The 25,974-nt window shown below is 38.5% G+C and overlaps 1 protein-coding gene across 1 annotated transcript in view; it reads left to right on the forward strand.

The window, feature by feature from the left end:
• Positions 1-16,474, forward strand: part of LOC124606811 (cytoplasmic dynein 2 light intermediate chain 1) — an 88,790-nt gene extending 72,316 nt beyond the window's left edge. The window contains exons 8-9 of the mRNA XM_047138879.1: positions 15,474-15,566; positions 15,655-16,474. Coding sequence (XP_046994835.1) covers positions 15,474-15,566; positions 15,655-15,711 — 150 coding nt within the window. The 3' untranslated portion in view covers positions 15,712-16,474. The remainder of the gene's footprint in view (positions 1-15,473; positions 15,567-15,654) is intronic.
• The last annotated feature ends 9,500 nt before the right edge of the window (positions 16,475-25,974 follow it).

Genomic DNA, 25,974 nt, shown 5'->3' on the forward strand with positions numbered 1-25,974 from the left:
CTTGTGTTAGGTACAGAGAAAAAATTGTATATACTTTCATACTCATAGCTCTATGGGAAGTAATGTAATACAGCACCTCAGTTTCATTTTTTATACTTATATCATGAATTCCACAGTAAGTAGATATGACACTATCGCATGACAGACAATCCAAAGGTTGTACAAAAATTTCAAGAGGATGTTGCATGTAGATATAGTAGTAAATTACTCTGTTAAATTTCCAAATCTAACTAACTTAAACTGTATAGTGTGCGCAAAAACAGTGATAAAAGTTGTTTGAATGTGCCCAGTGGTACTTTGTGGGCTCATCTGTCATGTTTGGTGAATTTAAATATGATAAATCTGTTGTGTGAATGTGGTTTACCGGACTGTAACCATCAACAAATTGTGAACATGAAACTTAATGCTGGTTTGGAAGAATCTTTGGTAGAAATACTCAGAAAAGAAGTTTCAGATTTGCGGAATATTAAATAGTATGAACACAACTCAACATTGAAGAATATGTGCAGGACAGGGTACAGGGTGCACCCATCTGCAGGTGGTCGCTCATGTCGGCACCAATGATATGTGTCGCTATGGATCGGAGGAAATCCTCTCTGGCTTCCGGCGGCTATCTGATTTGGTGAAGACTGCCAGTCTCGCTAGTGGGATGAAAGCAGAGCTCACCATCTGCAGCATCGTCGACAGGACTGACTGCGGACCTTTGGTACAGAGCCAAGTGGAGGGTCTGAACCAGAGGCTGAGACGGTTCTGCGACCGTGTGGGCTGCAGATTCCTCGACTTGCGCCATAGGTTGGTGGGGTTTCGGGTTCCGCTGGATAGGTCAGGAGCCCACTACACGCAACAAGCGGCTACACGGGTAGCAGGGGTTGTGTGGCGTGGGCTGGGCGGTTTTTTAGGTTAGATGGCCTTGGGCAAGCACAGAAAGGGCAACAGCCTCAACAGGTGCGGGGCAAAGTCAGGACATGCGGGGACCAAGCAGCAATCGGTATTGTAATTGTCAACTGTCGAAGCTGCATTGGTAAAGTACCAGAACTTCAAGCGCTGATAGAAAGCACTGAAGCTGAAATCGTTATAGGTACAGAAAGCTGGCTTAAGCCAGAGATAAATTCTGCCAAAATTTTTACAAAGTTACAGACTGTGTTTAGAAAGGATAGATTGCATGCAACCGGTGGTGGAGTGTTCGTCGCTGTTATTAGTAGTTTATCCTGTAGTGAAGTAGAAGTGGATAGTTCCTGTGAATTATTATGGGTGGAGGTTACACTCAACAACCGAACTAGGTTAATAATTGGCTCCTTTTACCGACCTCCCGACTCAGCAGCATTAGTGGCAGAACAACTGAGAGAAAATTTGGAATACATTTCACATAAATTTTCTCAGCATTTTATAGTCTTCGGTGGAGATTTCAATTTACCAGATATAGACTGGGCCACTCAGATGTTTAGGACAGGTGGTAGGGACAGAGCATCGAGTGACATTATACTGAGTGCACTATCCGAAAATTACCTCGAGCAATTAAACAGAGAACCAACTCGTGGAGATTACATCTTGGACCTACTGATAACAAACAGACCCGAACTTTTCGACTCTGTATGTACAGAACAGGGAATCAGTGATCATAAGGCCGTTGCAGCATCCCTGAATATGGAAGTTAATAGGAATATAAAAAAAGGGAGGAAGGTTTATCTGTTTAGCAAGAGTAATAGAAGGCAGATTTCAGACTACCAAACAGATCAAAACGAAAATTTCTGTTCCGACACTGACAATGTTGAGTGTTTATGGAAAAAGTTCAAGGCAATCGTAAAATGCGTTTTAGACAGGTACATGCCGAGTAAAACTGTGAGGGACGGGAAAAACCCACCGTGGTACAACAACAAAGTTATGAAACTACTGCGAAAGCAGAGAGAGCTCCACTCCAAGTTTAAACGCAGCCAAAACCTCTCAGACAAACAGAAGCTAAACGATGTCAAAGTTAGCGTAAGGAGGGCTATGCGTGAAGCGTTCAGTGAATTCGAAAGTAAAATTCTATGTACCGACTTGACAGAAAATCCTAGGAAGTTCTGGTCTTACGTTAAATCAGTAAGTGGCTCGAAACAGCATATCCAGACACTACGGGATGATGATGGCATTGAAACAGAGGATGACACGCGTAAAGCTGAAATACTAAACACCTTTTTCCAAAGCTGTTTCACAGAGGAAGACCGCACTGCAGTTCCTTCTCTAAATCCTCGCACAAACGAAAAAATGGCTGACATCGAAATAAGTGTCCAAGGAATAGAAAAGCAACTGGAATCACGCAATAGAGGAAAGTCCACTGGACCTGACGGGATACCAATTCGATTCTACACAGAGTACGCGAAAGAACTTGCCCCCCTTCTAACAGCCGTGTACCGCAAGTCTCTAGAGGAACGGAGGGTTCCAAATGATTGGAAAAGAGCACAGATAGTCCCAGTCTTCAAGAAGGGTCGTCGAGCATATGCGCAAAACTATAGACCTATATCTCTGATGTCGATCTGTTGTAGAATTTTAGAACATGTTTTTTGCTTGAGTATCATGTCGTTTTTGGAAACCCAGAATCTACTATGTAGGAATCAACATGGATTCCGGAAACAGCGATCGTGTGAGACCCAACTCGCTTTATTTGTTCATGAGACCCAGAAAATATTAGATACAGGCTCCCAGGTAGATGCTATTTTTCTTGACTTCTGGAAGGCGTTCGATACAGTTCCGCACTGTCGCCTGATAAACAAAGTGAGAGCCTACGGAATATCAGACCAGCTGTGTGGCTGGATTGAAGAGTTTTTAGCAAACAGAACACAGCATGTTGTTATCAATGGAGAGATGTCTACAGACGTTAAAGTAACCTCTGGCGTGCCACAGGGGAGTGTTATGGGACCCTTGCTTTTCACAATATATATAAATGACCTAGTAGATAGTGTCGGAAGTTCCATGCGGCTTTTCGCGGATGATGCTGTAGTATACAGAGAAGTTGCAGCATTAGAAAATTGTAGCGAAATGCAGGAAGATCTGCAGCGGATAGGCACTTGGTGCAGGGAGTGGCAACTGTCCCTTAACATAGACAAATGTAATGTATTGCGAATACATAGAAAGAAGGATCCTTTATTGTATGATTATATGATAGCGGAACAAACACTGGTAGCAGTTACTTCTGTAAAATATCTGGGAGTATGCGTGCGGAACGATTTGAAGTGGAATGATCATATAAAATTAATTGTTGGTAAGGCGGGTACCAGGTTGAGATTCATTGGGAGAGTGCTTAGAAAATGTAGTCCATCAACAAAGGAGGTGGCTTACAAAACACTCGTTCGACCTATACTTGAGTATTGCTCATCAGTGTGGGATCCGTACCAGATCGGTCTGACGGAGGAGATAGAGAAGATCCAAAGAAGAGCGGCGCGTTTCGTCACAGGGTTATTTGGTAACCGTGATAGCGTTACGGAGATGTTTAATAAACTCAAGTGGCAGACTCTGCAAGAGAGGCGCTCTGCATTGCGGTGTAGCTTGCTCGCCAGGTTTCGAGAGGGTGCGTTTCTGGATGAGGTATCGAATATATTGCTTCCCCCTACTTATACCTCCCGAGGAGATCACGAATGTAAAATTAGAGAGATTAGAGCGCGCACGGAGGCTTTCAGACAGTCGTTCTTCTCGTGAACCATACGCGACTGGAACAGGAAAGGGAGGTAATGACAGTGGCACGTAAAGTGCCCTCCGCCACACACCGTTGGGTGGCTTGCGGAGTATAAATGTAGATGTAGATGTAGACAGAAACCAACAGGAGAGGTATATTAAGCCTAAGAACTCTGCTCATTTAGGGTGAAGAACAGAGAAATTAGTGTTACAAACAGAGAACAAATCTGATATTCTTGAACATGAAGATTCTAAATCAGAAGGAAACGGGATGACAAGAAAAACTGGTGATTGGGAAAATAGCGAGAAATCTCAAATAAGAGTGGGTGCAAAAGTCAATCGTACATATAACCATGTACTGAAGGCAAAATGCAAAATACATTTTTTTGCAGACAATCATGATAGGGGAATCACCAAAATATTGTGTAATGCTCAACAAAGATTTGGCATAACTGGAACTGTCAAATCAGGCTCGCCTTTATCTGAAATTCTAAAAAAAATGTGAAAACTACTTTAAATCTGGAAGCAAGTGTATTGTGATAGCAGGTGCAAATGACATTTACTGTAATGAAAGTAGGTGGACAATGAGGGTTTGAAAGATAAACTTCAAAATAAGCCACAAATTATCTTCTTTGTTGTGGCTATTCCACGAGGCATGATTTAATAGAAAAATCATGTGTTAGTAGTGAAATCATGAACATTAATGGGAAACTACAAACATCTGTAAATCATTTCTCATTGCCACTTGCAGCTGCAAGGACATAGCTTATTGATATGCTTTCAGCAGCAGGAGCCATCAGACAATTGGACTTCAGCCATTGCTCTGTCCAAAAAGCATGGACATGAACAGGTACCCATTGTTGCAACCCCTTGCAAAAAACTAGTGCCCAGACTGCATCCTGAAGCGTATAAATGTGTTGACACAAATTATGGGTGGGGTGGGGTGGGGTGGGGTGGGGTGGGGTGGGGGGGGGGGGAGTGGGGGAGTGGTTGGAGTATAATAGACAGTTGTGATTGATGCAACTGACCATTAAGTTTTTCAGCTGGGCTGGATTCATCCTGTGGAGAGGAGCAGTAGGAGACAAGAAATGGTTGAGCACTCTTTTGAGATCATGATGTTGGTGCAGCTTCACCAGTTGAGTTTTAAATGTGTGGACAAATGTCTCTGCCACTCTGTTGGAAGTGAGGTGGTACAAGGTTGTGCTGTTTTCTGCACATTGATGATGTTGAGTGCATCTGTGAAACATGTGGAAAATTGCTGCTGGCATCTGTCTTGATCAAACAAGGGTAGTACAGAAAGGGTCCTGCGAAATCTAGATGAATGAAACACTGCAGGTATGTCATGTCAGGCCAAGAAAGAAAGTGCTGCCTGCTTGCTTTGACTTTTTTGCACGCTGCAACCGTGTATTCTATATCTTTGCTTTTTGATGAGAATCATACCACAATGACCATGAAGTAATGTCAAAATTGTTGGAGCACTTGCGGAATGGCCACTATGTGTGGCTATTATCTCCTTGGATCAAAAGGACACCACTGTGAATGAACAACTCACATTGGTGATACCAATAGGTCTCAACATCAGGATGTTCAGGAGTCTTGTGATCCCCCGGCCAACCATTCTCCACCAATTGTGTGACTTCTCAAAGGACTGGGTCCTCCAGTGACTGCGGTGTCAAGGGGTAAGCTGGCCACTGGTGCCTTGGCTTCTGCATCAGTATGAAAGTAGACTTCAGGAGCAGCATCAGACTCGGTGTCGTGACCTACTGAGAGATGTGATAGGGTGTCCACAATGGCTTGTTGTGCTGTGGACCAATACCAGGTGTCATAGTGATTCCCTGGGAGGGATGGTGCCCATTTCTGCAGGCATTGGGCATGAGCATTGAACAGTGCTAACAAAGGCTCACGACATGTTAACAGAATAAATTGACATCCTTACACATAATTGTGAAATTTCTTCACTGCAAAAATGATAGCTGTATCTTCGTTTTCAAACTGAATTTCATTTTGCTGTGCCGACCTTAACATCTTGGAAATCTAATGGGGTATTCACATACATGTAAGGAAAGTTGGTTTTCATATGACTCAACTCTGTCTTTGTGAGAAAGAACAGCCCCCAAGCTGTAATTGTCCCTTAACATTCTTGAAAAGGAGCTGAGGTAGTGGTTTGATGGTAGCTGCCACATGAGGAATGAATTTTCCATAATAGTTCAGTGGACCTAAGATGGATTTGAGCTGTTTCGCATCTCTGGGGGCCGATAGGTTTTATGTAGCCTCTACATGATGCAGATTGGGGTGGACCCCTGAAGCACTGAAAACCTGATACAGATATTCTACTTGCAGCTAGAAAAAAACAGCATATTTCCTTATTGCATTTCAAATAAACTCATTGGGACACATTGAACAAGGAGTACAAATTAGTTGCTTGGTCCTATGTATTTTTACCAGTGATCATGAAGCTCACAAACAAAATTTGTGGCTCAGTTGAGGATTTCTTCCCGGGTATGACACAGCATGTTATCTTGGATGGGGAGTCATTGACAGATGTAGAAGTAACTTGAAGCATGCCACAGTGAAGTGCATCGAGACCCTTGCTGTTTGTTTTATGTAAGTAACCTGACAGACAGTATTAATAGCATGTTTTATGTAAGTAACCTGACAGACAGTATTAATAGCAACCTGAGAATTTTTTCAAATGATGAAGCCATATATTACGAGATTCTGTCTGAAAAAAAATCTGCACATATATTTAATGAGATATTGATAAGGTTTCAAAGTAGTGCAAAGATACACAGTTCACTTTAATTCTTCAGAAATACAAAATTGTAAACTTCACAAAAAGGAAATAAAAATGTAATATCCTATGACTACAATATCAGCAAGACACAGTTGACATCAGTCAGCTCATACAAATATCTGGTTGTAACATTTTTTATGGATATGAAATGGAACGATCACATAGAATCAGAAGTGCAGGTGCCAGACTTTGGTTCATTGGTATGATACTGGAAAAATGAAATCAGTCTGCAAAGAAGATTACTTACAAATATAATATAGAATTTGTTCAAGTGTGTGGAACCTATTCCAAATATGAGTCTCAGGGGATATCGAATGTATGCAAAGAAAGACAGCATGTATGGTCAGAGGTTTGTTTAACCCTTGGGAGAGCGTGATGGATATGCTGAAAAACCTGAGCTGATAGACATTTGAACATAATTGTCAACTATCCTTTAAGCCTACTTAAAGAGTTACAAAAACTGTTAAGTGACAGGTCTAGGAATGTACTACAACTTCCAATGTGTCACTCTATAGGGACCATGAGGGCAAGGTCAAACTAATTACAGAATGTATAGTAAAATTGAAGCAGCTATTCCTTCACTCTTCATATGTAAGTGGAAAGGGAAGATCAATAATAAGCTCTACATGGGAAGTACTCTCTGCCAAGCACTTTACAGTGGTTTGCAGAGTATAGATGTAGATTTAATAAGATGTTGTACTACTACTAAAGCCAGAATTACAGAAACTAGAACTGACGTCATTAACAGACCCTGAAAGTTGCATTAGTCAGATCAAGCTTCTGGTAATTTACTAATCATATCTTTCATTTATTAATCATATCTTAACTGAACCTTTATAACCAGAAACTTTAATTCCTTTTAATACTTTAGTGGCTAACCACAAATGTACCTCAGGTTTTGATAATGCTCTTGGAAGACTATGCATGAGTGTAAGCCAAGCCACTGTATTGTAGTAGTAGTAGTAGTAGTAGTGGTGGTGGTGGTAGTAGTTGTATCAGCAGCTTTATTCATTCGTAGATGTCTTTTTACAAGGATATAGGACATGTCAAAGTACTTACAAATTTAGATCAATTTAAAATAAGCTAATTAATATACACATATGTTTACAGACTTCTAGTTAGAGACAATCATTAGATTTACTCCTGGTATACAATACTTTTTTTTACAAATAACTTATTAAATATTTTAATGCCACATTGTTGACTCATGTCTCACTATCAGTCACTGCACACACTATACACACATTGTTTCATAACAATTCACTCACAACACACACACACACACACACACACACACACACACACACACTAGTGATCTCTGGGCCATTTTCTGTACCGCAACTTCCCATTTGCTATCCTGAAAAACTGAGTGAGCATCCCTCCATAATGAGTGAGATGTTGAGCTCAGAAAGAGGAAGAGGTGTTAGTATTGTGCCATACATAGCTTGGGGGTAAGTATTTCTAGAAAGGAAAAAAAAAGAAGGAACAAAACATCAAGTGAAGGTGTTATGTGGAATGTTGGATATTTTATTATCATTATTATTATTATTATTATTATTTATTTGTATAACTCTTTTTTTATCAAACCCCTACTCTGTATTAGCTAAGTAATCCTTCAATGTATAAAGTGTATTGCATAACAGGTACTTTGTAGCTACCTTTTTAAATAAGTGTATTTTTGCAATTTCTTTAATCTCTTTTGGAAATTTATTGTACAGTTTTATTCCTTGGTAGAAATGCTGTTTTGAGTTTTATATTTATTTTTTCTTGGTAAATGTAAGTTGAGTCTATCTCTTGTTGCATGTTCATGGACAGAGCTGTGTGTGCATTAATTACCAATGTTATTTTTGATGTGTACAACTGACGTAAATGTATTCACATGGAACAGTTAAAATCCCCAGTATTTTAAAGAGATCTTTACAATGAGCTTGACTAGCATTTTTGGTTATTATTCTTATAGCTCTTTTCTGGCGTTCTACAGATCGGAGCATGGAATGTCAGATCCCTTAACCGGGCAGGTAGGTTAGAAAATTTAAAAAGGGAAATGGATAGGTTAAAGTTAGATATAGTGGGAATTAGTGAAGTTCAATGGCAGCAGGAACAAGACTTCTGGTCAGGTGAATACAGGGTTATAAATACAAAATGAAATAGGGGTAATGCAGGAGTCGGTTTAATAATGAATAAAAAAAATAGGAGCGCGGGTAAGCTACTACAAACAGCATAGTGAATGCATCATTGTGGCCAAGACAGACAAGAAGCCCACAGCTACTACAGTAGTACAAGTTTATATGCCAACTAGCTCTGCAGATGACGAAGAAATTGAAGAAATGTATGATGAAATAAAAGAAATTATTCAGATAGTGAAGGGAGACAAAAATTTAATAGTCATGGGTGACTGGAATTCGGTAGTAGGAAAAGGGAGAGAAGGAAACGTAGTAGGTGAATATGGATTGGGGCTAAGAAATGCCTGATAGAATTATGCACAGAGCAAAACTTAATCATAGCTAACACTTGGTTCAAGAATCATAAAAGAAGGTTGTATACATGGAAGAAGCCTGGAGATACTGACAGGTTTCAGATAGATTACATAATGGTAAGACAGAGATTTAGGAACCAGGTTTTAAATTGTAAGACATTTCCAGGGGCATATGTGGACCCTGATCACAATCTATTGGTTATGAACTGTAGATTAAAACTGAAGAAACTGCAAAAAGGTGGGAATTTAAGAAGATGGGACCTGGATAAACTGAAAGAACCAGAGGTTGTACAGAGTTTCAGGGAGAGCATGAGAGAACAATTGACAGGAATGGGGGAAAGAAATACAGTAGAAGAAGAATGGGTAGCTTTGAGAGATGAAGTAGTGAAGACAGCAGAGGACCTAGTAGGTAAAAAGACAAGGGCTAGTAGAAATCCTTGAGTAACAGAAGAAATACTGAATTTAATTGATGAAAGGAGAAATTATAAAAATGCAGTAAATGAAGCAGGCAAAAAGGAATACAAACGCCTAAAAAATGAGATCGACAGGAAGTGCAAAATGGCTAAGCAGGGATGGCTAGAGGACAAATGTAAGGATGTAGAGGGTTATCTCACTAGGGGTAAGATAGATACTGCCTACAGGAAAATCAAAGAGAGCTTTGGAGAAAAGAGAACCACTTGTATGAATATCAAGAGCTCAGATGGAAACCCAGTTCTAAGCAAAGAAGGGAAAGCAGAAAGGTGGAGGGAGTATATAGAGGGCCTATACAAGGGCAATGTACTTGAGAACAATATTATGGAAATGGAAGAGGATGTAGATGAAGATGAAATGGGAGATACGATACTGCGTGAAGAGTTTGACAGAGCACTGAAAGATCTGAGTGGAAACAAGGCCCTGGGAGTAGACAACATTCCATTAGAACTACTGACGGCCTTGGGAGAGCCAGTCCTGACAAAACTTTACCATCTGGTGAGCAAGATGTGTGAGACAGGCAAAATACCCTCAGACTTCAAGAAGAATATAATAATTCCGATCCCAAAGAAAGCAGGTGTGAAGATTACCGAACAATCAGTTTAATAAGTCACGGATGAAAAATACTAACACGTATTCTCTACAGACGAATGGAAAAACTGGTAGAAGCTGACCTCGGGGAAGATCAGTTTGGATTCCATAGAAATATTGCAACACGTGAGGCAATTTTGACCCTACGACTTATCTTAGAAGCTAGATTAAGGAAAGGCAAACCTACGTTTCTAGTATTTCTAGACTTAGAGAAAGCTTTTTACAGTGGTGACTGGAATACACTCTTTCAAATTCTGAAGGTGGCAGGGGTAAAATACAGGGCACGAAAGGCTATTTACAATTTGTACAGAAACCAGATGCCAGTTATGAGGGTCGAGGGGCACGAAAGGGAAGCAGTGATTGGGAAGGGAGTGAGACAGGGTTTTAGCCTATCCCTGATGTTATTCAATCTGTATATTGAGCAAGCAGTGAAGGAAACAAAAGAAAAATTCGGAGTTGGTATTAAAATTCATGGAGAAGAAATAAAAACTTTGAGGTTCGCCGATGACATTGTAATTCTGTCGGAGACAGCAAAGGACTTGGAAGAGCAGTTGAACAGAATGGACAGTGTCATGAAAGGAGGGTATAAGATGAACATCAACAAAAGCAAAACGAGGATAATGGAATGTAGTCGAATTAAGTCGGGTGATGCTGAGGGAATTAGATTAGGAAATGAGACACTTAAAGTAGTAAAGGAGTTTTGCTATTTGGGAAGCGAAATAACTGATGATGGTCGAAGTAGACTGGCAATGGCAAGGAAAGCGTTTCTGAAGAAGAGAAATTTGTTAACATCGTGTATTGATTTAAGTATCAGGAAGTCGTTTCTGAAAGTATTTGTATGGAGCGTAGCCATGTATGGAAGTGAAACATGGACGATAACTAGTTTGGACAAGAAGAGAATAGAAGCTTTCGAAATGTGGTGCTACAGAAGAATGCTGAAGATTAGATAGGTAGATCATATAACTAATGAGGAGGTATTGAATAGGATTGGGGAGAAGAGAAGTTTGTGGCACAACTTGACTAGAAGAAGGGATTGGTTGGTAGGACATGTTCTGAGGCATCAAGGGATCACCAATTTAGCATTGGAGGGCAGCGTAGAGGGTAAAAATCATAGAGGGAGACCAAGAGATGAATACACTAAACAGATTCAGAAGGATATAGGTTGTAGTAGGTACTGGGAGATGAAGAAACTTGCACAGGATAGAGTAGCATGGAGAGCTGCATCAAACCAGTCTCAGGGCTGAAGACCACAACAACAACAGCTCTTTTCTGGAGTTTGAAAATTGTGTTGATATTTTGTGCATTTGTTCCCCAAAAAAGAATGCCATAGCTAAGAATTGAGTGTACATATGAATAGTATGTAACTAAAAGACACTGCATGTTACACACTGATGATAGAATTCTAAGGGCATAACATGCTGATGACATTCTGTTTGCCAGTACCTTTGTGTGTTCACACCACTTCAACTGAGGATCAATATTCTTTCCTAGAAATTTTGTGTTTGTTAAACAGTCTATAGAGCTTCCATCTACATTTAATTTAACATTGTCATTTCTCCTCTTAAAACTGAAATTCATGGCATTAGTTTTCTTTATGTTCAATGTCACTTTATTACTTATTGACCAATCATAAACTCCCTTGAGAGTTTCATTTGCTTTCTCGGCAAGGAGTTATCTTGTTTTCTATAATATTGCTGTCATCAGCAAAGAGGATTTTTTTCACCATGAGTAACACTACTGCGAAAGTCATTGATGTATATCAGGAACAGTATTGGTCCTAATGTGTTACCTTGCGGAGGCCCTATATTAATGTATTTTGGCTCTGATAAGTGTTTTACTAAATGTTTAGATCTATTTGAAGTATGTGTTATCTCTACTCTTTGTACCCTATCTGTTAGGTATTGTCGAAACCAGTGATTAGCAACCCCTATTATTCCTAATGCTTCTAATTTATTTAATAGAATTTGTGGTCGACAGTATCAAACAGCTTAGAAAGATCCAAAAATATGCCTGTGACACACTCATCTTTATCAAGAGCATCAAGTACAACTTTTGTGAATTCTACTATGGCTGACTCTATTTTTGCCACTTCGGAAACCAAACTGTGATTCACTTAAAAGATTGTATTTATTCAGGTAATTCATTAATCTGTCCTTCATAATTGCTTCTATTATTTTTGAGAATGGTGACAACAGGGAAATCGGCCAGTAATTTTGTATGTGTTCTGCATTACCTTTCTTAAGCAAAGGTACAACTCTTACCTGTTTTAACGCTCTGGAAATGTCCCTGAAGTGAAGGAATCATTTATTATATTTGTTAAGGGGCCTTGTATAATACCTATGCATTGTTTCATTACACACAATGGTACTTCATCTAAGCCTACTGACTTTTTATTTTTTAGTTTTTGAACAGTTTTACCGACTTCATTCTCTGTGGTTGGAAGTAACATCATTGTATTTAGTGCAACATTATTTACAGGTGTTATATGTGTTTGGGGGAATTTTTGCTGTAACTTCTCTGCAATACTTGAAAAATGCTCGTTTACATAGTTTGCAAAGTGTTGTGGATCATTTTTTACTTTATCTCCCTCCCTTACAAGTATGTTATTCTTTGTTTGTTTACCTCTCCCAGTTTCCTTTTTTATAACATCCCATACTGCTTTGCTTTTATTCTCTGCATTATATATTATTTTGTCATTAAATGACCTTTTTTTGCTGCAATCAGCACCTTCCTGTAGATCTTTTTGTATCTATGATAGAAATTTAAGAATTCTGGATCATTGCGAACCTTTTTCATGGAACTTAGGTGTTTCAGTGTTTCGGAGGACTTCTTAATACCTGCTGTTATCCACCTGTTTTTGTGAGATGTTGATACAGACAAGCATACTTTTGGAAACGCCTTTTCAAAGTTCAATTTAAAAAGTATGGAGAGTTTAGAGACTTTCATATTCACATTGGTTTCCTAATACACTTCATCCCAGCTTTGTTTTTCTAGTTGTTTTGAAAAATCTTTTATTTTGATTTCTGATAGATGTCATTTGTAGGCTTGTAGTTTAGGGAATGATTCTATGCCTGACTTTACTGTTGTTATTTGACAGAAATGGTCTGATAGTATGAGATATTTTACAGCTACATCACATTTTTCCCCATCCATATTTGTGACCACATGGTCAGTTACTGATGAAGTCGTTGTGGTAACCCTTGTTGCACTATTGACTAATAGGGACATGCCAAAACTTTGAATTATATTTATGAGGGTGCTGCTGGATTCATTTATGATGTTAGTGTTGATGTTAATGCCCCCACACAGAATTATGTTGACCTTTGTACTTGAAACTTTATCTAGAACTTCTGTTAACTTATTGAAAAAAGTGTCCACACTACCACTGGGAGATCTATACACACACAAAATGATTAATTTCTTGGTGATATCAAGCTCTGTTAATTCAATAGCTGATATTCGAAGTGTTTGTCTTCACTTACGGTAATGAGGTCACGTCTTGATTTGAACTGTGTTCCTTTTCTGATATAAATGCATGATTCTCCACCCCTTGAAGTAGTTCTGCAGTAAGAGTCTGCCTTTTCATACAGTGATAATACTACCTGTTGGATTTCTGTGTATCTACACCAGTGCTCAGTAATACAAACTACTGTGCAGTTCAAAGATTGCAGCTCAACTTCTAATAGTTGTATTTTATTTTTTATAGATTGCATGTTTTGATGGAGGATTGTCAAGTCTGTGAAATGCCCCATGTTACTCTTTCCAATGGTTTGTTTTTCTTTGTGACATCTGGTATATGTGATATTTGAGGTGTTAAAATCTGTCTTGTGAGTGATTGTTTCAGTATTTTTTAAAGTGCTGGAGATACTCTTTAGGCAGGGGAGCCTGTTGTCTGGATTTATCCTAAAAAAAGGCCTACTTTTCCTACATATGACAACAGGTATCTGACCATGTGTGGCCCAAGATCCACCCCCTACACTTTCATGAATCAGCTGTACCAATCTTCCTTTCCCAGTCCTGCTTAGGTGTAGGCCATGCCTAGTGAAACCCCATCTGTTGGTAGTCCCAACGGGCACCAGAGAAACATGTAGCTCGTGTTTTGACAATGCTCTTGGAAGACTATGCATGAGTGTAAGCCAAGCCACTGTATTGCTTAACGTGGGGTCCAGTTACCAGTTGGAAACCAGACAGTGTTTGTGTGAATTCCTGTCTTCCTGCTCGTTGTTGTATGCTGCCATCTGTTGTACGCTGCCAGCTTTTAGAGTTTCTTCAAAAGAAAAAAAATACCAAACTCTAAACCACTTTAGTGGTTGATTTAATCACTGTGTGCTTGTGTTGTTGGATTTGTATTTGGACTTTCTAGTTTTTATCATCTTATAATTCTTCTCACAAATATTCGCCTCCAGGAAGAATAATATGGAAGGATAGGAAAAAAACTGTTTGTCTACAGGCTACCAAGGCTACAACAAATACTATTTTTTTAAATATCATGAGACTAGGAATTCTAAGAAAGGAACACATGTATGTAATGGAGATCTTTGCCTCCCCTTAATCCTCACAACAGATGTGTTACTCTTATCCTGCAGTTCCAAATGCTGGGAAAGTGTTATGGAATGTTTCCTCACCTAACTTATTACTCAATTACCGAATAGTAGAGCAGAGCATGGTGGACACAGCACAAGAAAAATGCTCACACTTGTTTGAGGAACACATCTAATTACTGATTATGCAACTACAGTGAAAAACATACAAAATAGTCTTGCAATTCATAAGTTCTGAACAAAGTCACTCGCTAGCATGGGTGGTGCTGGAAAATGGTGCAGCACAGTAGAAAATGTCGATGCCAAGCAAGGTGGCAGTCTCATCCCAAGTTTCACCAGCACAATGATAATCCAACATAAGGCATAAATTAACAGTCTTTGGCAGAAAATGCAGCATGAAAAACCAATACAGACCCAGCTGCATAGCAGGGGTAGAGATGGCATGACACGGGTATCTCTGAAAGCTTCACTGTTCGTGTTGCCACATGGCATGTCCCTAACAGTGTGAGTGTGGAGCAGGAAGCAGTGTTGACACCCTGAGGAGAAGATAGAAACTGGTCGAAGCTAGGTCAGCGGAAGTCTCACGTTGACTGAACTATTGTTTTCTACTTGTAGCCAGCGACCATAGTGTGCTGGTATCTGGTCACATGGCAGGATTGAAAGCTTGAGATGGAAGTAACACAAGAAGGAAGAAACTCTTTACCTTAACAATGGCTGTTATGAGCTAGGGACGTACAAAACTGCTAAGACAGCTATGTGACGAAAGGCCATCACAGTGTCATTTACTTCTGTGTGGCAGTATGAATGTTTTTGCCTCCTGCAGCTATGTACTGCTCATGAATACTGTTCCATAATTTTATATTATCTCTGTTGTACTTAATTTTAGTCCCAGTTTCTGAGAAAAGCAATGGTCTTTCAAGATTTTCATGTACTTCTTTGATTCTTATTACAGGAGGCAGAAACTAATGCTATTCCAGATGATCCTGCCAAGGATCTCAACTTTCGTGAACCATTGATAGATTCATTAAGGGCACAGAAAGATGAAGTAAGTTTTTTGCCAAATACATTTTGGTTTATTATTGTCTCATTTCATCTGTTATGTCTCTGTTACAAACATTTTTATTTTTTGTTAGGAGCTTGAACGATACCGCCAGGAAGCTGAGAAAAGACAACAACACCAACAAAACTAATAAAAAAACAGGTGCAGTTGAAGATGGTATTACAGGCTGGGTGCAAGAGTGAAGTAGCTCCAGGTGGTTCTGAGATGAGATAATATGTTCTCTTAGCTGCGTCAGTATTGATCTTCCAAGCTTTGTTGGATTTCAGTCCAGTAGGATCCCATGGAAAAAGTACTAATATGTGTGATGGTTCAAGAAATTAACACTGGTCATAGTACTGCTAAGATTATAAAACATGAGGAAATTAGGTACAGGTAAAATGTGTGTGAATATATGCCCACAGAGATTAGAGAGGAAAAATTGTAGTTGATATTAAAATTAAAACTAATTGTATAAAAGAAAAGTTGAAGGTAGATAAATTCACAATGACACAGTGGGATGGCCTGTACTTACTTTCAGCAGATGCATCTCAGTAAAACCTGGACAAAATAAGTAAAAATAGTTCTCCAACCTTCACAATGTACTCAGTGTGAGTCTTAACCTGTGTTCTGAATGACATGCCACCCTCCCACCATTTCCAATCATCCCCAGTGAGTTTTTCTTTCCTCTACTGAAGAAGGAACTCATGATGCAGAACTAAGAGTACTGTTTCAATTCGTTTTTCAGTGGTTTTGTTGTGTGTATTGGGACTTGTACGTCTTGAAAATAAGTACTGTTGAGGCCATCTGTCTTTTTATTAAGTTAAAATTGTCACACACAAATGAAATAGAGATTTGTAATTCATTAATCAGTGCAGTGCATGGATGTTTTATGTCACTTCCTGCTCTACTTAAATTTCAGCAGAAAGATATAACTTTTTTTTTATCAAAACTCATTCTGTATCACAAAAGTCAAAATTAAATAAAACCACAGTTAAAAATATATGAAACATTTGTATAGTATAACCAAGAATTAAAAATATTAAACCTTCCAGTATTACGTGAATGTAAAAATGCATATACTCACAATAAGACACCAGGAGTTGTCTTATAGACACAAGAAAAGAAACATTAACTCTGATGTTCTCTTCCTGAAAGAGGACAATAATTGAGATATTGGGAAAATATGCCCCAGATTTGTCAAAATACATGATCAACCTTTCTGCTGCTTTTATATCCAAACCTTGCTTTGTATCCTCTATACTTCTATCAAGAGCTGTATGTCTGAACTATTTGTTTATAGATGTGTTTGATAACTGTGACACAATTACCATTTCACAACATTTTATTATTAAAATTACAAACTCTCACATGAATAAGTTATGTTTACTGAGTGTTTGAAGAAATTTATTGAAGTAAAGCTTACACCATTGTAAACAAGTGACAATGTAAATTTTTTGAAGACCACAAAGGTAAAAAAAGAAAGAAGATTAATCATATGTCCCTTTGATAAAAAGTTCATTAAAGCTAGAGTGCAAGCTCGAATTGTGGAAGATAGGAAAGTAAATTGGCCATGCCCCTTCAAAGGAACCATCCTGGAATTTATTCTAAGCTATATAGGGAAATCATGGCAACATAAATGTGGATAACAGGTTAGAACTTTGAACCGCTGTACTCATGAATGATAGTCTTCCCACTTAGCACTGTCCTACCATGCTCAGTTACCAAAAAGACATGCAATTGTTCTGACATTAAGTGTACCACTGCAGCAGTCTGCAGGCCCATTAATGTATTCATATTGTTGGATTTTTGTATGTATTCATCTAGGTATCTTATGTGTGTGTACATTTACATTTACTTTCTCTTTTTTTTCTATCACACTTGTTTATCACCCATTAATCAAATGTTTTATTTTCTGCTTTGTGCACTTCAACACCCCCAATAATCACTGAAGCCAGAGTCTAACCTTAAGTTTTCTTACATACACGTCAATAAAAATGAATTTGGTCCACATCTCTTCTTTCTCCAACTACTTTTATTTATTATCAATGAAATGAAGAGATTCTTATTTAAATTTGTTTCAATGCCACTACAAATTGACTGCACTTTTTATTGCACTCAGTGGTCATGACAACATATTACGCAGCAGCAACTTATCTATTGTGTGGGTCTGACTTATTTTAATTAGCTTCTTAGTGAAATCTGCAATTTTAGTGGTTTCATTTTATTTTGCGTATAATTATTTACTTTTGATCACTGAGTCTTTTTCAGACTTTGTTGTATAATAGTTTCTCTTCAAGCAATTAAGGTTGCACTTCACAAAACTTAAAATGCTGAAATCATATATAAATGTTCATTTTATATGTATGAACATATTCATAAATGATTATTCCACACAGATAATATTATGACATTCTTTTATTCATGCAAGAACACAACTCCGTAACTTAGCATATGCGTGTTCTTTACAAGCTGAGAAGAGCAAATGATAACATTTATTAAGTACAGGCTTATTACACTTGCACCTTAAGTCACTACATAAATAGCATTGTGTACAAATGTGGCAACCAGCAACAGATCAGATTCATAGGAATTAAATAAAAATTTATTGATATGTTATGTTGTGGTTGTACTGTTTCTTTCAAGAAGTTTATTAGTATGGACTTTATTGATCTTGCGAGGTGTCCCATCTCAATGTGAATTCTGTGTATATGACAAGAACTCAAGAAACAGTCGAGTGAGACTTTGACAAAAATTTCTCTTATAGGCACCAAGAGAGCAAATTCAACAGCTACTTCGCTAGAATAGCTAAAACTTCAGTGCACACAAAGTAATTTCAACACAAATCAGCAGCCAATAGGAAACAAAATCAACACCTGTAACTTACCAGTGTTTATTAGAAATATAAGGAGGGAAATAACAGTAAAGGTTAAATAACAACTATAATATATGTAGTCAGCAGGAATTGATGGTATACAAACCAGGATCTTACAGATTTCCATCCAAAATATGATCGAGCATCTTACTCTCCTATGCAAGTGCTCACCATAATCGGATATTTAGAATTCTTTCCTTCTATGGAAGCTGAAACTGTTGATAGGAGGAGTTTCACTGCCTTGCCATGGGCAGTGGTGAATTCAGAAGCGGACTCTCACACTATTTGAGCATGAGCAGAACCAACAACAGCTGATATAAGAATCCACAGGCCCAATAACAATCATTCCACTATCCTCCAGAGTTAACTATGCTCTGCTAATGTATATGGACTAGCCAGCTCAACCTGAACTGAGATATTCTCCATTTTCCAGATAATATTTAAGGCTATTACCATTACGCTTTGCAGCAATGTGCATGGCTCAAGTATAAGTTGCTAGTTCAATTCCAGTTAACTTCCAATAAGCAAATTAGTGCTCATTTACATGTTTTGTGGGGTTGTAAAAGTGTTTGTCAATACACCTAATTGATTGTTAAGTTGTGTTACTTATTGCTGCTGATATAGAAGGATATCCTTTCTTTGCTATTAAAAACAACAAAAATAATACATATTGATAAAACTGATGATAAAGTGATGAACTGTTTTTGCATCACATAATCCTCCTCTTTGTCCATAGTATAGGAAAAAGTAATGTACAACAAATTAATAAGGTTCACTGACACAAATGGAACTTAATTCATTCTCAACATGGTTTTATAACCCAGAGAACTACTGATACATTTACATTAGAATGCATTTAAACTATTTTGAAAGTAATTGATGGAAAACAGCGGGTGTATTCTTGGACTTAACCAAAGAGTTCAACATGGTACAGCATTACATTCTCCTGAACAGGACTGAATGTTATGGCATTATGTGGCTATCAAATAAATGCATTCATTCATTTTTAAGTAACTGCAAGTAAAAAGTAAACATAAGACTTGCAAAAGTAACTCTGTTTCAGTATCTGAGGATGAAGGTTTGAAGTTTTGTGGGATAAAATTCTTGAGTATAATACACTGAAGAGCCAAAGAAACTAGTACACCTGCCTGATATCATGTATGGCCCCCGAAAGCACACAGAAGTGCTGCAGCATGATGTGGCATGGACTCAACTAATGTCTGAAGTAGTACTGGAGGGGACTGACACCATGAATCCTGCAGGGCTGTCCATAAATCCGTAAGAGATTGAGGGGATAGAGATCTCTTCTGATGAGCTTGTTACAAGGCATCCCAGATATGCTCAATAATGTTAGTGTCTGGGGAATTTGGTGGCCAGCAAAAGTGTTTAAAACAAGAAGAGTGTTCGTGGAGCCACTCTTTAGCAATTCTGGAATGTGTGGGGTGTTGCATTGTCCTGCTGGAATCGCCCTAGTCCGTTAGAATGCACAATGGACATGAATGGATGCAGGTGATCAGACAGGATGCTTACATATGTGTCACTTAGAAGTATCAGGGCCCCCACGTCACTCCAACTGCATACAACCAACACCATTAGAAAGTCTCCACCAGCTCAAACAGTCTCCTACTGAGGTGCAGGGTCCATGGATTCATGAGGTTGTCTCCGCACCCATGAAGATCTATCCATTCGATACAATTTGAAACAAGACTCATTGGACCAGGCAACATGTTTCCAGTCACCAACTGTCCAATGTCGGTGTTGATGAGTCCAGGTGAGGTGTAGAGCTTTGCATCAAGGGCACATGACTGAGCCTTCGGCTCCGAGTGCCCGTGTTGGTGGTGTTTCTTTGAGTTGTTCACACATTGACACTTGAGGATGGCCCAGCATTGAAATCTGCAGCAGTTTGCAGAAGTGTTGCATTTCTGTCACGTTGAACAATTCTCTTCAGTCATCATTGGCCCCGTTCTTGTAATATCTTTTTCTGGCCGCAGCGATGTTGGGGATTTGATGTTTTACTGGATTCTTGATATTCATGGTACACTCGTGAAATGATTGTATGGGAAAATCAACACTTCAATGCTATCTCAGAGATGCCATGTCCCATCGCTTGTGCGCTGACTATAGCATCACGTTCAAACTCATTTAAATCTTGATAACCTGCCATTGTAGCAGCAGTAACTGAGCTAACAACTGTTCCAGACGCTTATTGTGTTATAGAGGCATCACCGGCTGCAGCACCATATTCTGCTTGTTTACATATCTCTGTACTTGAGTATGCATGCCTATACTGTTTTCTTCAGTGCTTCAGTGTCTATTACAATCTTGACTTGCATATACTGAGCAAGGTAGAGCCATTTTGAAAAGGCCTACCATAGTTCAATAGCCTTGTTTGAAAGCTGCTATGAAAAGTAGGAAAATATTTTTCCTTACCAAGACTGAGCGAGGTGGTTCAGTGGTTAGCACACTGACCTTGCATTTGGGAGGACAATGGTTCAATCCTGCATCGAGCCATCCTGATTTAGTTCTCCATGATTTCCCTAAATCATTTCAGGCAAATGTCGGGATGATTCCTTTGAAAAGGCATGGCCAACTTCCTTCTCCAATCTGATGGGACTGATGACCTCGCTGTTTGGTTCCCTCCCCTAAATCAACCAGCCAGCCTTACAAAGATCGACAGGATACAAATTGCAGAGTATCTGAGTAGTCAACATCAAATATTCATTGCCGAGGTTGAAGATGTAGAGCAGAAATGGAAAAAAGTAAAAAGCATTGTTGAGTAAGCCCTAGACAAGTACTTTCTGAGCTAGATTTAAGGGATGGGCCTTGTTGTTAGAAAACTGACACAGAGTGTCATCACAGATTCAAGAGAAGTCAAAACCTAGGAGACAAAAAAAAGCTGAATGAAGTGAAAATGAACATAAGGAGAACAATGATGGAAGTGTTCAATGACTTTGAAAGTTAAATTTTCATTTAGCAGTTTGAAATCATTTATTCAGTCACTCAGTGACCATGCAAGGGCCAAAATGGAACATAAGAGAGAGAAGGCTGAAACACTGAATTTGGTTTTCCAAAATTGTTTCACTCTGGAATATCATAATACAGTCTCTCCTTTCAATCATTGTATGAACATCAAAATGACAGTTACTGAGATAGTTGATCGCACAGTAGAAAAGCATCTACAGTCACTTTGCAGTGGAAAGGCATCAGGACCAGATGAGATTCCTGTAAGATTCTACAAAGATTATGCAGAAGAATTTGCTCCACTTCTAGCAACAGTTGAGCATAGTTTGCTGGAGCAATAAAGGGTACCTAGTGACTGGAAAAAAAAGTGCAGGTCATTCCCACTTTCAAGAAGGGTTATAGGACAGATGCACATAATTATAGACACATATCATTGATGTCAGTCTGTTGCAGAATTGTGGAACATGTTTTACGCTTGAGAATTATGACATTTTTGGGGAATGAAGATCTCTCCTAAATGGTCTCCACGAACAGAGATCTTGCGAATCTCTGCTCACTCTGTTTCTCCTTGAGATTCATAACACTGTAGACATCAGCACTCTGGTTGATGCTGTGTTCCTTGACTTCAGGAAGGCATTTGACACCATCCTGCATTGCTGTTTAGTGAAAAAAAAAATTACAAGCATACCCAGTATCAAACCAGATTTGTAACTGGATTCAACACTTCCTTGCAGATAGGGCTTAACACATTGCTCTTAATGGTACAAAAATAGACAGATACAAAGGTAATTTCTAGAAAACCCGAAGGAAGTGTGATAGAAACATTACAGTTTACAGTGTATATAAATGATCTAGTAGAAAACATTGAAATCCCTTTAAGACTGTTTTCAGATCATGCAGTTGTGTATAAGGAAGTAGTAACACCAGAAGACAGTATCAGTTTGCAAAATGACCTACAGAGAATTGGTGAATGGAGCAGTGTCTCCCAGTTCGCCCTGAACATAAATAAATGTAACATATTGTGCATGAGTAGCGAAAGAAATCCACTACAGTATAACTATCTATTGATGACAGATTGCTGGAAACAGTATCTACCGCAAAATATCTTGGAGTAACTTTCCAGATCAATCTTTAGTAGAGTGACCACATCAAACAATAGTAGGAAAAGCAGATGTCAAACTGAGATTATAGGAAGAATCGTAACAAAACGTAACTCATCCACAAAAGAAGTGGCTTACAAGACACTTGTTTGACTGAATCTTGTGGACTGCTCATCAGTCTGGGACCTTAACCAGGTAGGACTGATAGAAGAGATCTAGAAGATCCATCCAAGAGCACCATGTTTCATCACAGGATCATTTCCTTGGGCAAGAGCATTACAGATATGCTCAACAAACTCCAGTGGGAGATGCCACAAGAGAGGCGTTGTGCATCGTGGAGAGATTTACTATTAAAATTATAAGAGTGTACTTTCTGGGAAGAGTCAGACAACATATTACTTCCTCCCATGTACATCCCATGAAATGACCACATTGAGAAAATTTGATATACAGAGGCTTACTGACAATCATTCTTCCCATGCACCATTTGCAAGTGGAATAGGGAAGTGGGCAATGAGCTACTGGTGTCAGAAGTACACTTAGACACAGACTGTCATGTGGCTAGTGGAGTATTGATGTGGTTGCAGTAGAAACAAGGACAGGTTTATCAATGGTTTAAACAGAGATAAATTCATGTTGAGATACAAAAGCTGCATAAAGCCAAGGTGCACATGAGGAGAGCAACACAAGAAGTTTCCAATTAATTCAATAGTAAAATTCTTATATATAATCTAAAGAATAGTGTCAAATAGTTATAGCCTTATGTAAGATTGATAAACGAACCAAAGTCATCTCTCCAGTCACTCACTGATGATACTGTCACCAAAAAGAAGTTTGAGAGAGAGAAGACAAAAATTCTCAATTTCATTTTCTGAGGAAGTTAGCCCTGCACATTCTCCTTTCAATCATGCACAATTACCAAAATTACAGAAACTGAGACAAGTGACTACAGAATAGAAAATCAACTAAAACCACTTAATAGGGGAAGGCAGCTGGAACTGATAGTTATCTTTATGATTCTATGCAGATTATGTGTATACAGCTCAGTACAGTTGCAACTATACATCCCTCATGGCTTAGAACAGTGAATTAGTATTTAGGCTTTATTTTTGACAACTGACACTATGATGTGGGGGAGAGGAAGCTCGGCAGGTGGAAACTGTTGTCCCTTTTACAAAGTGTACAAAGGGAACAGCACTGGTCACAAACAGATGATAATAGTGGCCTCCTACATGTCTTGACATCTAATGATGAAGTATTCTTTTCAAATAGATTGTTCCTGATTTTTAGGTTTCCATACCTCACTCAGTAAAAACAGAAACCTTAAAGGACCACTGTCTGTCTGTCCATCTGTTAAGACCCTTTTTTCTCTGGAGTGGGTATGGGGAATCAAATTGAAATATATGTCAAATGCTATGATCTGTGGTTCCTTGGTCGTGTAAGACATTCAAGCTTCTAAGTCAATACAGTCAAAAGATACAGCCACTTATGTCACATATTTTATACTCGCAAACTCATTTATCAAAACCTGTAGAATACTCAACACTTTAATAAGTCTTGGCAACATTATGTATTCACTCAATATGCCTTACGCTTCCAGTGCTACAAAAATACAGAAACTGGTATCAGTGAAGAAACATCATGGTAATACCAACAGATGTACATTACTCATTGAAATGAAGCACTCACCAGAAATGGGTCTGTCCAATATGGATAAAAAGTATCTAGTCAACATTCAGTGCTGACAAGCAAATGCAAACTGATTTTATGGTACAATGATAGTGTGAAGTGAGGAAAGCTACTTGGTGGCATTACAATTGTAGCAGTTATGAAACATCGTAATGTAATAATAATGAACAGTCAATGAGGATACTGAGCATTAACAGACAGTAATTTTCCTTCCTTCATCTTTTAAATAATACATCTAATTTCACATTATATAAACCAACTGTAGAAGCTCAGTGCATAAAAAAATATAATGCAATTAAACCAAATCAGTAATGTAATGTAAAACAAAGATTAAAATAACAGAAAGTACAGAGAGTGGGAAACTAAATTCATGGATGTAAATGTTTATATGTCGATTCCTGCTTACAGTCAGTAGTGAAAATACGACAAAATATTGAATTTCCTAAAATACTCATTTCTTACACAATTGAAAAAGCTCCTGAAATATTTATACATGAATAAAGCTCAAAAGTAAAAAAAGTTGTATTACGTGTATGTGGTAACTTGTATATATCAGAAAACTGTAAACATGAAATGCAAAATTCTATTATATAACCTGTGGCAATAAGTTTTGATCACCACTATCTACTTTCCTATACAAAGGATTGAAGATCAGGCTATATTAATTGCTTCACTTTGCACTATCACTGTAGTGTAAAATCAATTTGCACTTGCTTGTCAGCACTGAAGGTTGACTAGATGCCTCGTCTTCATATTGGGCAGCACAATTTGGGCTATTACAAACAGATGATAACTATTTATGGTGGTTTCTATATTTAAATGTATGATGTATATCGTTTGGCATTACAATAATCTTCCTTCACTTACACTACGTGATCAAAAGTATCCAGACATCCCCCAAAAAATACGTTTTTCATATTAGGTACGTTGTGCCACCACCTACTGCCGGGTACTCCACATCAGCGACCTCAGTAGTCATTAGACATTGTGAGAGGACAGAATGGGGCACTCTGCGGAACTCACGGACTTCGAACGTGGTCAGGTGATTGGGTGTCACTTGTGTCAAACATCTGTACATGAGATTTACAAACTCCTAAACATCCCTAGGTCCACTGTTTCTGATATGATAGTGAAGTGGAAATGTGAAGGGGTACATACCTCACAAAAGCGTACAGGCTGACGTCATCTGTTGACTGACAGAGACCATCGACTGTTGAAGAGGGTCATAATGTGTAATAGGCAGATGTCTATCCAGAACATCACACAGGAATTCCAAACTGCATCAGAATCCACTGCAAGTACTTTGACAGTTAGGCGGGAGGCGAGAAAACTTGGATTTCATGGTCAAGAGGCTGCACACGATTCAGCACCTGTTCATAAAGCACGGCCTGTGGCGGAGTGCTGCAAATACAATCAGCAGATATGGCTGTCTGTTAAGACCCTTCTCAGTAATGAATAGAGGTATCAAGTGGAAATTTTTATCTCATACTAAGGCCTACCGTCTCTTGGCAATGTAAAAATTCAAACTTGTATGTCAATGGAATCAAAAGATATGGCAATTTATGTCACATATTTTGATACTCGCAAACTCGCTTATCGAAACCTATAGATGAAGTATCTACATACATAATAAAGTTTCTTGAATAATAACTGCTTGGCTGCTCTTGGAAAAAAATTATTTAATGACTGGTTTCATAGCCTAGAAGCCCCATCATCAGGTTAAACATTGTAAATCATGACATTAAAGTTGCAACGTGTACTGGACAGAACACTCATTGTCTATGCATAAATG

This window comes from Schistocerca americana, chromosome 3 (assembly GCF_021461395.2).
Source record: "Schistocerca americana isolate TAMUIC-IGC-003095 chromosome 3, iqSchAmer2.1, whole genome shotgun sequence".
Lineage (NCBI taxonomy): Eukaryota > Metazoa > Arthropoda > Insecta > Orthoptera > Acrididae > Schistocerca > Schistocerca americana.